Source organism: Plectropomus leopardus, chromosome 14, assembly GCF_026936395.1.
Source record: "Plectropomus leopardus strain MGB_pleo_1.0 chromosome 14, ASM2693639v1, whole genome shotgun sequence".
In the NCBI taxonomy this organism is placed as follows: Eukaryota; Metazoa; Chordata; class Actinopteri; order Perciformes; family Serranidae; genus Plectropomus; species Plectropomus leopardus.
This window is the reverse complement of record NC_142189.1, coordinates 14,421,569-14,437,647: the sequence shown is the minus strand read 5'-3', so window position 1 is coordinate 14,437,647 and position 16,079 is coordinate 14,421,569. Positions and strand designations below refer to the sequence as shown.

Here is a 16,079-nt window from a genome sequence, read left to right as displayed (position 1 = left end):
CACTGTGTGTCAGTCCGCCAGCTAACACTGGCTCATTGGGAGCCCGGCACGCTCCATTTAACTTCACAGGGCATCCACATCCTGCATGTCACACATACACACACACACATGGAGGCCCTCACTCCTCCAGCCTCTCTTGTATGGCCTTGCAAGGCTTCCTGCCTCCCATAGCCTTCCTTGGAAGCCAGAGTCACTCTGACTCATTAGGGTAATTGAGACAGGTCCTCCTGAGACTAAAGAGCTGCTGAATTGCTACCCACTCGCGCATTTAAAAGACCACTTAATCAAGCTCTTGTGTGTGTATGTTTCATTCTCTCTCACTCTCATAATTCCCCTCCTCTTTCTTGTCATACTTCTACTTCTTTCATTCCTTTCTTTTCTCCAGTTTGTGTCAGGTCATTGAGTGTGTGTGCTGCTAATTGCCAGTAAGGAAAGGATCTAGGGGGGTTTTCCGTCTCTAGACTACAATTCTCCCCTGGTGTTAAGACAGCCTGCAGGCCATGTAAGTGTGAATGGGTGACAGCAAAGAAAAAAAAATGCTGATCTGTGGATGTTGGTAAAGGAAGAAGGGAGGGGGTAGAGATTGAGTGAGGGAGGAGAGAATCCACCACCTCAGCAATTCTGGGGCCGGGCTGCTCCGAGCTGACAAAGACACCCAGATTGCGGCCAGAGGTTGTCTCAGCGAGGCGAGGTGAGCCAGAGCACCCGTCATGTAACAAGTCAGATTTAGCAATACTGCTGGGTCAGGTCAGACTCAGATTGAAGTTGGAGTCATGGCTGGCACCACGCTGCTCGCCTCTTCTATTGCTCATCCATCTGAACACAAATTACTGGGCCTTCCTCCTTACGCTGAGAAATATAGACTGGTGCCTTCTGCGGGTGTGTGTACACGCACTTCATTTGCGCACACACACACACACACACACACACACACACACAAATCAAAACAAAAGTGACTATCCTAAAGATGCTGGAGGATAGATGGATGCTCCCGATGTGTTGTTTTTTCTCTCAGGACTGCGTACAAGCCTCTGGCCCGAGTAGATGAGGACAAAAGCGATGCTGTTAATCTGCTCCCATGGAATAAGGCAATGACAACACAGCGAGTTCAACAAACCACCTATAGCACAAAACAGAGAAAAGGGGGGCGAGTGTCACCATAGAGACCTCTCTCTTTAATCATGCCCTATTTCTTTCTCTATTTCTGTCTCTCTCTTTCGCTCCAACACTCGGCGTCTAATTTTTTTTAACCACCATTCTCTTTTTCTTTCCCTTTTTCTTATTTCCACAGATCCACACATACACCTCCCTCACTTTCTTCTCTCTTATCAGTGACAGGCTGGAAACAGAAGCGAGATAAGGAAACGCCAAAGCCAATACAAGGTGTGGTGGTCGAACACGCGGGCAGATTAGTCATTGACACGTTTGTCAGGTAACAATGGCAAGCACGCAGCTCAAACTGGTAAATGGGAACAGAAACAATGAGATGAATTTCTCTTCATCATGCATTATGGGCCCTTCAGCATTAACAGCCACATCCAGGCACATACCGTTCGTCCCCTGAGGTGTGGCAGCACAGATTACTAAAATGGAGCTGCTACTACATACCTTAATCAGTTCCTGTCACTCAATCACACAGACAGACACACAAGCACACTTTTACACACGTACATGCAAACTCAAAATACACCAGGGTCTGCTCCATCAACCCCTCGCTCTACCTGTCAGGGAAGTGGAGGCATTAGTACTCGTGATACCAAGAGTTTGTGTGCACTCATTTCTACACATCAGATTTACCGTCCTTCTACAAATCCAAAAGCTATAGTCAACCCTTTTGATTCAGTGCAATTTCAGCATGGGATAGTCAAGCATTTTCAGATTTGTTTTCTTTAAAGGGACAGTTCACCACAACATCAAAAATGCATATTTTTTCTTAAACCTGTAGTGTTATTGTCAATCTAGTTTGTTTTGGTATTAAGTTGCTGAGTGTTGGAGATATTGGCCATAGATATGTCTGCCTTCTCTCACATATAATGGAACTAGATGGCACTCGGCTTGTGGGGCTCAAAGTTCCTTGAAAACATACATTTGAAAACCCCAACTGCAATTTTTCTTTCCAGAAATCATGACCTGGTTACTCAATATAATCCACAGACCTTACTGTGAGCAGTTTCATGAAGTAGCTATTTTTCGTTCTACTAAACTTCACCTGCCAAAGATATCAATTTGCAGAAGGACATAGCTACAGCTAGCTCACCTTGCACCTTTGAGCTATAGCTAACATTAAAGCTCCGCCAAGGACGCTATTAATGTTTATATCTTGCCCTGTCAGGAGCCTTTTGTCCATAAGTAGATGCATGCTTCCTTCTGCACTGTGATACAGTTGGCAGATGTAGTTTGGCAGAAAGAAAATAATACCCATATGTAACTGCTTACAACAAGGTCTGTGGATTACCTTGAGGAACCAGTTCATGATTTCATTGCTGTTGAGATTTTCAAATGTTTTTTTAGCACTTTGAGCACCACAAGAGGTGTGCCATCTAATTCCATTAAATTTGGCATCTCTAACACTCACTAACTTACCCCAGAACAATCTAGATTTACAAATACTACTACATATACATACATATTTTTTATTTGGGGTTGAACTGTCCCTTTAAAGCTAACAGTTGTTTCTTGCTCTGAAAACTTTCACCATTCTGTTTATGTCAAAAAGTATTGTATGATTTTATTTCTTTTCAAGGTGTAAATTAGTTCTAATTGAACAGTAACCTCCTCCACAGTCTCCTGTAGGCCAGCTGCCTCTTTTAAAAAAGTAATGTTTTAACAGACCAAGCACATGCAGCTGCATACTGTATGTACATCCCTTATCTAACCCAATTTGCAGACAATAATCTGGAAGATTTGTTGATGATTTTATAACTTTTATTCATTCTGCACTCATGGTAAACTTTTTTGGTATTTTAATTTCAAAATGAGTTGAATGCATCAGGAAAATGTTCTTGTATGCTGCAACAGCTGAAGTAATTGCAACAACTTGCTCACTCCTTTGTTCGAGTCTCATCTGTGCAGAGTTGCTTTCTCAGTGTCGACATCAGGGATGACGTGTTTCAGCAGCAGCTCACCAATAATTGCTGCTATTTTGTCATCTATGGATGACTCTGAAGTACTCCGCAACCTCTCTGTGGCAATAATGTCTGTGTGTGTGCTGCAATTTGTGGATTTTTTCTTGAGGTCAAGCTATTTTTTTCTTCACCTCTGCCACAGTTCTTATTATAGGTGAAATAGTGTTCACAGTACATGTCAACTGGCCCCATGCTGTGTGCTTTTTAATCCTTTAGAAATGTCATGTGTGAAAGTGTTAATTAAAAAAATGCATTTAGCCGAACCTCATTTAGCTCAACCTCACTGTCTGGGATTTTTCTTTCTTCTTGCTCCATGTTTCCACAAGTAGTCCACTGTATATTGAGGCTAGTAGGGCATATTACAGAATTACAAAATAATAAACAAACAAAAGGCTCAGTTAAAGTAGTTACAGGTCTTATTTCCCTGCAGAGGGAAGCCAGTTCTGTTTCTGAACAAAGAGCCAAGCTTTTGTCGCAGTTTACCAAGGCTGAATACATGATACGGTATTCAAATGTAAATCTTTTATCAAGTCAGATGCCAAAGTACTGCATTTCTTTTTTTTCCCACTAATGCAAAAGTGCAATGTTTTAATACCGCCACATTAAAACTAGTCACAGTAGAGATACGTAAAGTTCTGTTATCTATATCTTTAAATTGCAAGAACATAAATTCTGTTTTATTTCCATAATGTATTACTACATAAATACCAATTTAGGAAACATAAGAACCTAGTGCAATGCATTACATGATAATTGTAACTTCTCAATGTTAATTGGAGAAGAACAGTGACACAGTGGAAAGTGATATTATCTGCATATTTATATATTCTAAACACCCTTAGTGGCATGTGGCAGGTGTCAGGAATTTAGCTGTCGCTTATCGCACACACTGATGAATATTTGATGAGTATAGCTGATGAACCAGTTGTAGGCACTCCTGCTGCTGAAGCCAGCAGAGGCTAATGTTTGAAAAATTAAATGATGAAATGTATCAAAATGTTTTGATAAATATGTATTGTCTAAACCAGTAATTCATTTTAAGAAATTATAGTAGCAGCTGAGACACTGCTATATTTCTCTCTATAATAAGACAGGTGTGGACTGAGAATAATGGATTCTGAAGAGGTATTCAATAGGGATGCACAATAATATCGTCACATCATCGATATAGGCTGATATTGGCTTCAAAATAAAATATCTCAATCGGCCAACATGCACATTTCTGCCAGTATCACTAACCGATATTTTTATTTAATTGTCAAAGTGAACATGTACAAAACATCTAATTTTAAGTATTTTTCTTATTTTGCATTGTATTTTATGTCATCTGCTGGTGGGCCATTATGATACGAGTATGGATAAATGATCTTAATTCCACTACAGAGGAGATTTGAAAATCATGAAAATTAGGTAAATTTATCAATATCAATACTGGTTATCACCCAAATGAGTTGTCATATATCGACATATCGGCAAATAATCAAATATCCTGAATCCCTAGTATTCAAGTACTTTTAACAGGTGGGACAACTTAGACACTGCTATCTCCACCTTTAAGAGCACAAGTCCATTTCACAATACAGGAAACTTAATATTTTTTAAATCATATGTGCACATTTTTGCATAAGCAGATGTAAAACTTGTGGGATTTATTATTGTTCACTGCTTACAGGTGTGTAAATGCATGCTTCATTAATACCAACTGCCTTGTGCGTATGCAGCTCATCCACACAAATTTTGTTCTTTGCATGCTTTGATAAATACAGCCCCTGGACTTCAGGGGCCTCTCTTCCCCAACAGCCCACCTGAGACAAACACTAGAAGTGTTTTCTAGTCAGCCACCTGCCACTTAAATGGCACTTCAATCAAGAGAATAGCCATGAGTTCTACTCCCTTAAAATGCTGCCATTTAGAATTATTGCTGCTGTAAAAGGGTGAGGACAGACTAGAGCATGGAGCATGAAGCCATTTAATGTTTCTTCTCAGCTTTCTCCCTTTGTATTTAAACCAGTAAACCCAAATAATATTATTGTATTTAAGAGTATGAGGGGAAAATAAAACTGGCAGCAGTGAAGATTTTGTCCCTTAGTTCCGCAAAGTTTTCGTTTTTCTCCCAGACAGCTCCCGCTGGCTCAATTAACTATTGATCAGATTTGTGGAACCGAATATAAATAATTAACAAAAGCGGAGATAGCATCTACAGCTCTGCAAACAACTTCAATACAGAGGCCTCTGTGTCTCTGATCAATAGGGCGTGGACAGCATGCACATCAGCCACTGCGAGAACCTCGGCAAGGTGGCCACGGAAACAGAGAAAATCACATTTTTATCAGACATCGCAGCCGTGTCAGCAAAAAAACATCAAGACCACAGAGGTAATCAGGCAGTGGCTGTTTTATTGTAGATACCAGAGTGGGGAAAACCATCCGTCTTTGACATTTAAAGGGAATCTAATTAACTCTCTGACGTGGCTGACTAACAGGTAAATGAAAACTGAAATTGTTGATGTTGAAGGTGCAATTGGACTTTTTCATACAGGAACCACTGAGAATGATGTGCTCCAATGAAAATGTGCCATCCTATAAGCAGCTCTGAGGGTAGTGATAGCCTGGTTGTGTCCTACAAAGCCTGAGTAAGTAAAGATGTAACATACTGAGGAGAGAAAAAGCATAAAGCTCCTTGGGGAAGGAGGTACTGTATGGCACTGTTGGGGAAGAACAGAGTGAGGGCCTCTAGGTAACCCTATTTGAATATGAATGCGTCCCATGATCCACATCAAGGGCACTGACAGGGGCACCTCTATCTACAACTACCTCCAGCCGATGTAGTCATGTGTCTGCAGTGAATGTGTGTGTGTGTGTGTGTGTGTGTGTGTGTGTGTGTGTGTGTGTGTGTGTGTGTGTGCGCACAACTGATCACTCTGTGCAGCCATCAGCCACCGCATTTTTTCAAGGTACTTTGTACAGTGCATTAATCACAGAGACCCTTGAGCGCTTCCACGGATCCAAATATTCCGACCTTGAGGTTACAAGAAAGACATTAGTCCTGATCCATTCAAAGTATTGGAGACAGGGAGGGGAGCAGAGGGAGGGGGCAGAAAAGCTTTCAAGGTAATGAAATTCTGCCATAATTTAAAGGAAAAGACTTGTGGGGACAAGCCTGAGCCAGAGTAAGAAAAAAAAAAGATTAAATTGGATTTTTTTCTTTTTCCCCTTTATTTTAAATTAGGCTTAAGTGCATGCAGGGGGTAGTTTTTCTTTCTTTTTTTTCTGAACAAAAGCATGATAACAGCATTAACGTCCAGAATGAATCGAATCATTTCCAAACCAATTAACCTTTGACAGAATGGATGAGTGGACAGGAATGAGAATGGTGCATCGGGGAGGGGAGACAGAGAGGGGTGGGTGGAGGAGAGCAGGCAGCAGTGTGCAGACATAGGGGTCTGACTGGCAGGGTTGTAGCTTTTTGGGGTGATTGCTGACTAGGAGCATGGCGTGAAGGGATCTGATGGGCCTCCCAGAGATACCCCATTTAGACAAGCATGCCAGAAAACCCTGTTGGTGGTCCATCTGAATGGAGGATCATGCAGCAGACCGGCATCATACCAGTCAGTTCTCATTCAGAGCTCGTAAAATAGTGTGTGACGCCAAAAGGCACGTCAGGAAATGTCACTTAAAAACGTGACCATAAGGAACCTGTCATGTGCGCATAAAGCATGGCAGCATGGCATCAGATTAAAACGCTGCCAGTAACTACGCAATATAAGGAGCAAAAGGTCGCCTATAGGGCGGGCGGGAGGGGTGGTGGATGGATCCCACAACAACGGACTTTGATGCAGGAGTCAGGTGTTCAGTTCCTTTGTGAATGTTATGTTTTTTTCTACACCTCACCAAGTGCCTTCTTCCCCTAAACCTAACCATGTGTGCCAGCATGTGTGTTTGTTGACGTTAAAGTGTTGGTTGCCATGTGCTGTTGTTGCCTAAATGTAAGCACTTGCAGCATCATCCAACCATGCGTATTTGTTGACATGGTCAAACCATCCCAGAATGTAATAAGCAGACAGAGAAGAACACCTAGAGCGTAACATGTGGACGCCTAAGTCCACTGAGAAAGGAGCAACATGTGACGTACTGGGATGAGAACGTGTTGGTCATACATGTTCTGGTGAAAAAAGTAACTTTTTATCGGCACCAAGAACAGGGCGCAGAGAGCAGAAGATGCTAAAGAACAGAGAGGACACCACCCCACTCAGTCTCGCCTCCCTCTCCCTGCTCTTGTCTGTCGTGTCCATCCTGACTGATAGTAGAGGGGTCTGCAGTTAACCCCACTTATTCTTTATGCTGGCTCTCACTCCCTCTATCTATTCCTATTCCTCCCTCATTGGCTCACACACAGCTGCAGCCGGTCCATTAAGTTAATTAAAGGCTCCATTTTGAGCTGGAGCCCGCTAGCAAATACAAGTGCCAATCAATAGATCTCAGGCTTATTTTGTGGGAGGGAGGGGTGACAGCGCTGGTGCTGCATTCGGGGGACATGATTTGTAGCCTTGGCAGACGAGCCATGTCCCTCTCTGTCTTGTCCTCTGTCTCTGTCTAATTTGGTAGCCACCCTGCCCCTTCCACAATCTCCTTCCCGCTCTTCGCCATGATGTCATCTATCACTTTGTTTCTCCCTTCTTTACCCCCAGCTATCCGTGGCTTTTTCTCCCCATCTGCCCATAAAGAGTCACAGTCCTGTGTTTCCCTACGAGAGCGTGTGCATTTGTTTCAGTCGCCATCTGCACAGGGGAGCCAGCTGTGTGGGGTTGCAGCTGGGGGTGGAGGTGTGGGAGGCTGCGGCGGGCAGTGGTGGAGCTGAGCTCAACAGGGTGTCCGGAGGGATGATCTGAGCTCTGGGAGCAAGAGAGGGAGTAACAGTGGGACAGAAGGCAAGGATCTCAGAATGAGAGACAGCACGGCGTTCCCAAAATCACTGCAGAGAATGAGAAGTTCATTTTCTATGTCTGCACCATAGATTATATGGAATAATGACTATAGCTACCGTGACGTCGCCAGTTGCTGCTGTTTTGAAGCCTCAGCATTTTGGCAATCGCCATCTTAGTTTTTTGGAGCCGGGGTGACCATATTTTGACGAGAGGGTGGAGCTGTGGAGGAGTAAGGGGAGGATCTGACTCGTTGACTATGGGGAGGCCTTGAGGACAACCTGTTACTCAAGTGGCCCCATCCTAAAACATGCATAACTTTAAGCCTTAATAAAATCTAAACGAGAGACTTGTATCAAATTTCACCCCCGTAGAGCTGTCGTAGATGTTGAAATTAGCAGGAGACACAAAACAATTTTGGTGCCATGCTGTGAACCAAGACTTGTAAAGAAGCCTAGGTTACGCTCTTTGACGCCATGACTTCTCCTCTGTAAAAATGTTTATTTCTACTGTAAAGTCAGGCATTTTTGCACGAGGGTCTATGGGGATTGAGTCTGTTTTGGAGCCAGCCTCAAGTGGGCCTTAGAGGAACTGCAGTTTTTCAGCCACAAAGGACACCACTTGGTCATTGTCGAAAAGGGTCAATATACACAGAGAGAAGAGAAGAGACGATCGGAAGCAGATGGATCACTATTCCTGGCAATGGGGATCATGAAAAAATACATCTACTTGGCTGTAACTCTGAGCCCCCTATAGGAGCCGTGTTGATTCATTCCATACACATAGACAGGACTTAAGATGCAAACAGTATGATTCTTATTGAAAGTCATCAGAAATAAAAGCATCTCTAGTGATCCTCCATTTTCAACAAAAATCCTTTCTTTTGCTATTGTCTCATTCCACAGCAAGAGAGGAAGGCCCACAGGCTAAACAACCATCATCAGCTTCACGTGGCGTTCGTCTGCTATGAATAATGGCTTAGGGCGGCAGGCGGTGTAGCAGTTCAAAATCCGCATACAAGCTCTCTCTGCTGGATGCCTCTGCTCCAACAGTCCCTCCATTCCTACAGTCACACCAGCAGCATGGCAGTGGCGCAACTCATCGGGCTCCTTCCCAGCAGTCATTCGACAATTCTCTCCCTCCAGGGAGGCAGCCCATACAGGCCTTGATGGTTAGCCAGTGTTGTTTGTTGGAGGCCTTTTCCTTCCACCTCCCTCCTCTACACCTCCTCTTTCTCTTCTCATCTCTCTTCTGATTTTTTTTTTTCAGAATGCCTGGTGCTTTTTCTACTTCTCTAATCTAAACTCCCTCCTTTTCTCTTCTCTCTCCTCTCAGAGAAAGCCCAAGGGGGCTTGTTCATATTCTCTCCTCTTATTGTGTTTCATCTTTTTCCTTATGACACAGAACTATCCCCCCAGAGTATCCAGCTTTCAGCCAGGGAGCTGGAGAAAACGCATGGTTAACCCCATTTTATTCTGTCTATTCAAAGGTTCCCCGACAAAGCTCTAGTGCTCACAGCAGATAAGAAATCATTCACATAGAGCAGAAGAGAAGGTTTGGTATGCATTCAACAGAAGTAGAAGAGAAGGTCATTTTCTGCAGGAGTGTGGCATTCGAAAAGAGCAGTGCATTTATAAGCAATGTGTTGCACCATATTGTGCAGCTTGCAAAACAATGGAGGAGCTCACTTGGCAAAACATTTCTATGAAGTAGCTGTTATGAACACACTACGCTGCTGTACATTTGGCTTGATACAGTATTTGTTCCTAGATGGGTTACTTTCTAATATAGAACTTCAGGATATAATTTTAGCAGATTGTTACAGTATGCCCTTGTCAATCATGCAATTGAGTCTATGATATTATAACATACTCAATTCAGAGATGTGGAAACTCGGCTATTATTGTGCCATAAAGTCCTCCATACTGCTGCTAAATGTGCATACTGTTAGACAATTTACTGTTAAATAAATGACAAATTTGTCAAGAGCAGCACTCAGCTGTGAACTGACTCCAAAGCAAAATGATGTAGCCATGCCATGTAATATAGCTGTCAAAAGAACCATAAGGTATGACACATAAAAATGTAAATGGTATGATGGGAAGGAAAGGAGGGAGGGAGCGAAATAAGGTTTCTCCATTGGTGCTTCTGCAGTGACCTCATCTCTCTTTCACCCTACTCTTTTTGCTCTCTCTATTTCATTTTCCGTTTCTCTATCTTTCACTCTCTTGTATCAAGCACACACTCCCACTGCGTTTCTCAAGCACATGCTCCCTCATCCTCGGTCACCCTAACCACCTCATTTCTCCAGCCCTCCCTCCTCTCCAACTCTCACTCTGTGCGTAATTCAATCATCCCAAGGAGATGGATATCCGTCCCCTAGGAGCGCTTACGCTCTCCATTTCCTAAAGCGCTTGATCAGATTAATTGATTGTCCCCCCTCCCTCAGCTCTGCGCCCCCTTCTGCCGACTGAGGCTGCTGTGGTGGCGGAGGGTGGGAAGAAATCAGGTTTGCATTGATATTTTTATAAAATGGCTTTTTCCTCCTGCCCCCAGACAGACCCCGTAAAAGGACAAAGGGGAATAGATAAAGAACATGAGCCCGGGGGGGGGGACATGGAGGAGGGGGAAGCCTGCAGAAACAGACAGGCAGGATTTATAAAAAGGATAAAACAACAACCTGGAGCGTACAGGAGACACAGGGCTGAACAGGAGATCAAGGGACAAGATACAGCAGATAGGCGATCAATGAAATGAAATAAACAGGGCTGTATCGCACATGTGAGGTGGGTGTGTGTGCATGCATGTCTGTACCATGATGTTTGGCTGGAAGCCTGCGGAGCACAGCAAGGGGTAGAGATGGGAGAGTCGAACCAGGCCCCACAGGGAACGCAGGAAGACCTCAACTCATCTATTATAACTGAGAGCCAAGCGGCTGCCATGTCTCCTGATTGCTGAGTCCCTGTGGAGCCATCTCCCCCCTTTCGCTCTCTCTCTCTCTCTTTCTGTCTCTCCTTCTCTCTCTATCTCTCTTCCCTCTTTCTATCTCCCCCTCTCTCTCTATCTCTCTCTTTTTGGCACTGGGGATGGCAGTAGATTACACTGCTGTTCCAGGCCTTTGGCTTCTACGTTATGGCAGGGGCCAAATACACGCACAAACATACACGCGCTCATGCACACACACACACACACACGCACGCACGCAAGCACACAAACACGCAGCAACACGAATACACATAGACAGGGAGGAACTCGCTCGTCTCTCTCTTATCTATCTGCCGCACATGTTCCCCATACGTGTAAAGCTTTTACCTGAGCGCGCCATTACAGCTGAGGCTTTTACCTCTGGAGAGCCAAATTACCTTTCAGATACAACCTTCCCTTTTTCAACTTGCCCTTGACATTTAGTTCACTTGCATTCCCCTCTGTACATATAGACTCAAACACGCACTGTTAAACCACACGTACAGCAGCACGCAAGCACTTCACCAAACACACACACAAAAATACAAAAAGTTGCATGTCCCCAGGCTCGTAATTGTCTGTCATTTGGACCTCGCACATTTTCTACACATCCGTCTTATTTCTACAGTAACATCTATGTTTAAATACTGTATGTTTGCAAGATAGAGCACAGAGCTCTTGAAGGATCACACTGCAACCTCAGAGCTGACCATGTTCTTTTTGAACTTGGCAATAACACATAAGGCTCACTTTTCATTTGTTTTATTAAGAGAGGGACTGGTTCTATCAATAGGGAAATATTCATCCAATAACACCCAGCTCCAGGTCTACTTATTTCAATCTAAAATAAAACAAATATAAGGAGACTCCTTCATCAACCCTGTATCCAAACACAGGATGTTTTCAAACCATAAAATATGGTTAGGGCTGCACAAATAATTGTAGATAATTAAAAATTGATGTTTTTTGTTTCCACAATTAATCATGTTCTTTATCAAAACCCCACGATGCAATATGTTTGATATTAGCATTGATTTAAATTACTCACTGTTAAATGAATTGGTTGGTATCAGCTGATCAACAACACGATCTGCAGTTACATGCAAGATATACGCAAGACTGCTCACGGTCTATACTGCCTGCCCACTGTGAAATGCTGGGCAGCTTTATTTATTGAGTGGCTCTTACAGAAAGCATTTAGGGAGCATAAGAGACTGAGATGTATTTTTCAGGAGTTAGTCGGCACAACTTGTACTAAAGAACAGGTGAATCACGTTGGCCTCTCATTTCAAAGGTGGCAAAATAAGGATTATGCTTGATGTATAAAAAAGTAGGGAGGTGTTTGCCAACAGATTTCCACCCGTTTTTAATAGGCTCATATCAAACCAGGAAATGATATGAGTAAATGGACGGTGAACTGTTTGTTGTGGTCATTTGACTAGCACAAAAGAAAATGGCGATTGTTGTTATTTGTTATTGTGAATACATGTCAGTAGGGCCTTGAAGTGTGTCAAACTCAGTAGATTGACAACTTCTTTACTGCTTATTTTTAACTTATTTTTCCTTATTTAACAGAAAATACAACTATATAAGTGTCTCTCTTTCACCAAATTAAGAATAATAACTTCAGCTTAAACACGTCATTCAAACTTCTGGGTAGTCTTGTTAGTCATCTATCTATCCATGTATCTATCTATATGTGTGTGTGTATATATATATATATATATAGATATATATATACACAGAGCACCCACCCCTGCGCATGCGCTGCAGAGAGGCTCCCCGCCCCACCCCGCTCGCCTCGCCAGAGGGCTACCTGGTTGATCCTGCCAGTAGCATATGCTTGTCTCAAAGATTAAGCCATGCAAGTCTAAGTACACACGGCCGGTACAGTGAAACTGCGAATGGCTCATTAAATCAGTTATGTGTGTATATATATATATATATATATATATATATATATACACACACACACACACACACACACACACACATACACACACACACTGTAACTTGCTGCAACTTCATTCAGTTTATATGAAAATTAGCCTGCTCCAACAGTCACAATGTCAACAGTACACATAAAAATGGCCATGCTCTGACCATCCTGCCATGTTGGAATGGGAATTTCCATTCTACTCTCACTGTATTTCTACGGTATCAAAACCCTGTTGATAACTGGGAGTCTACTTTCTGTCACCTCGAAATTAAAGCAGTCACTTATAATGCTTACTGAGGTGAGATTCCCTTTACAAGCCTCTAGAGGTTTTCTAAATCTCACCTGCAAAACTTGATTCTCCTTTTGTTATTGTAATACAGCTGTTTTGCTTCATTGTGCATATAAATGAATCTAAATCTAATTAAACTCTTTCCGAGAGTAACTTAATGCAACTTTTTTATTTAACCTCAAAGGGTTTAGGTGTACTCAGGGGGACTTCAGTACTCTTGCACTATGGGTGCAGCTGCAACAGAGGACATTCATTCAGGCCTGTTTGCGTATCTCATGGTCGCATTGGCTGTTTGCTGGTACGCAGAGGCAAACATGTACAGACAGCATCTTTGTAGGAGGGCAGCTGAACTCTTGACCTGAATACACAGACTCATCAATATAGACAGACAAACTGACACACAAATACAGTACACACACAAACACAAACACACGCACACTCTGTATGCTTGAGTACTCAGCCCACAAACTAAATCAACACACCATTTATTTTTCTTTCCGAAAAGACTCTCTCTCTTTCTTACTTTCCCCAGACTTTTTTATTTGCTAGGGGGCTGAGCTCTCAGACTGGGATTGATCCGGAGCTGCCGTCTTGAACCTGTGCCCCGAGGGCAGCTCAGTGCAAACACGCCGCAGCCCCTCTCCACTTACTCCGATCATGGTTACACTCACTGTTACACCACACCAGCATAAAAACCCACAGAGCAGATGCACACAGCAACTGCCACCTCTACCTGAACTGCTTTAAACAAACCAAAGGCTGATAAAGACAGATTTGAAGGAAAAATTGTATCTCCTCTGCTGAAAGACACAGATTCATAAAAAGCATTCACTTGTTTGCAGTCAAAGTGCAAACCCCAAAATTTCAATGGGCCTGAGCAACAGACTCTTCTCTTGAGGAGGATTTTAAAAATTACTAGCATGTGCATGAGTATCGGAGGAAAATCAATAAGCATAACAGCGGCATTGGATATGACAGCAACAATTTCATACACCACATCCCATTTGCTGAGTGCTTTTTCATGGGCAGAGCACAAAAGAAATCCATTATTTTTTGCAAATGCAAAGATTCATTTGAACATTTTACATAAATAATTCATACAAAGAGAGCTTTTACAGTGTTTTCACCTGAAGACAGACAGCTAACTAGCGAGAAAGCTCACTCACCCACCCACCCTTCCTTCTCTCTTTGAAGTAGGAAAAAAAGGGGAGGAATAGGGTATAATTTGTTTGATTCATTTATCGTTGCTTACTATGAATAAATGTCATTAAGAGTGGTTGCTGCACGGCAGTTGTGAAGTTATGGAATAGCTGGCAGCATAGTGGGGGCTGGAATAAAGCAACATGGTGATTAGAAGAATGCATCCATCCCACACACACTGTGCCAGTCAGGAGTCTAATGGCTTTGTGGAAGCTCGCGTGTTGAAACACACATGCACGTACAGCGCAAACACACAAATACATATACAATTGCGCCCTGTGTTTTGCTGCGGCTGCCGTGAGTTTCTATGGAGTTTGTGATTGATGGGTTCTGTGATTGGTGCTGTGAGACAGGTGGAGCCTTCACGTGAGCTGATCTACACTGCCTCCTACAGGAAAACGGCCCACATTGGATCTGTGAATATGTGAGAAACTGTCATCATCACCTTCAGCTGAGCTGATAATAATGACTATAAATGGTGTTTGCGCAGCACCTATCAAGACTTCAGATTCAACCATCAAAACTGCTTGACAGCTAGGGTTGATACAAACAGCAGCTTTTGTACAAAGACTACTGTATCTCAGAGTTTTGTGTTATTGTAAATAAAATCTATATATTGGATTTTTTGTGAGAAATATTTTCTTCATGGCCTGACTGGTGTTTTTTTGTTTTTGCAAGCTTTTAATTAGACCCCAATAGCTTTGTATTTACTCCTTTGTGTGTGTGTGTGTGGGTGTGCGTGTGTGTGTGTGTGTTTGTTATTGAGAGCACATACCACCATCCCCTTGTGACATACAACGTCCCCTGATGGCAAATTTCGCACCCTAGCCTTTTTGTTAATGGCGTGTGAAAACCACAAACATTAGTCAATCCTTAAAAGAAGGCAGCACTCCTACCTTCCATGCAATGCGGTTGCCTTTCGTGTCATGCTCCAGCGCCATTGGGAACTCTCCACGCTCGTAGAACTTGCGGAAGGTGGTCGGTTTGGAAGGGCGCTCCCGAAAAGCCCCTGCGGCCGGGGGACCCTCCACCTGGTCAAACACAAAAGGAGAAAATGGGACTGAAGAGAGAAGAGCAAACAGAGAGATACACAAAATGAGACATACACAGCAAGTTGAGAGTGTTGTTTTATGAAATCAGAATTGACTGTGTTTTCTCCTACAAGAATAGAATCACTCCCACTGCCTTTTCTTAAAAGTAATTCAGGGAGACACATGTGCCTGCTCCTCTGCTCCTCTAAGGAAGACAAAACACAGATAGTGTGTGCTTGTGTGTGTGTGTGTGTGTGTGTGTGTGTGTGTGTGTGTTGGCCCTGTAGCCAGAGGCACTGCCAGAGGCACTGTTAGGATCATCTTTTCTCTGCCTCCATATTGGATATGTGCTATTACTGCACCACCAATGGGACTCCTATTACATCAGCCACAGTGTCTGCTGCTATTGTTGTGGTGGCCATTGGTGGTGGTAGCCTTATAACAGATGTAAGTTAATGCAACACATTGAAGTGGAAATGGAAGGACGACTTTATGATTAGAAAAAAAATGTGTTATTTAAATATTGTGTTCTATAGCAGTGGTTCACAGCCTTTTTGTGTCAAAAAAAACCCCTGACTTGATACCCATTAGACCACAGATCCCCATTTGA

The 16,079-nt window shown here is 43.0% G+C and overlaps 1 protein-coding gene across 1 annotated transcript in view; it reads right to left on the bottom strand.

Annotated features, from left to right (window-relative positions):
• The window catches only part of pacrg (PARK2 co-regulated), a 171,881-nt gene that overhangs the window by 129,169 nt on the left and 26,633 nt on the right, over positions 1-16,079 (bottom strand). The window contains exon 2 of the mRNA XM_042501183.2: positions 15,335-15,469. Coding sequence (XP_042357117.2) covers positions 15,335-15,469 — 135 coding nt within the window. The remainder of the gene's footprint in view (positions 1-15,334; positions 15,470-16,079) is intronic.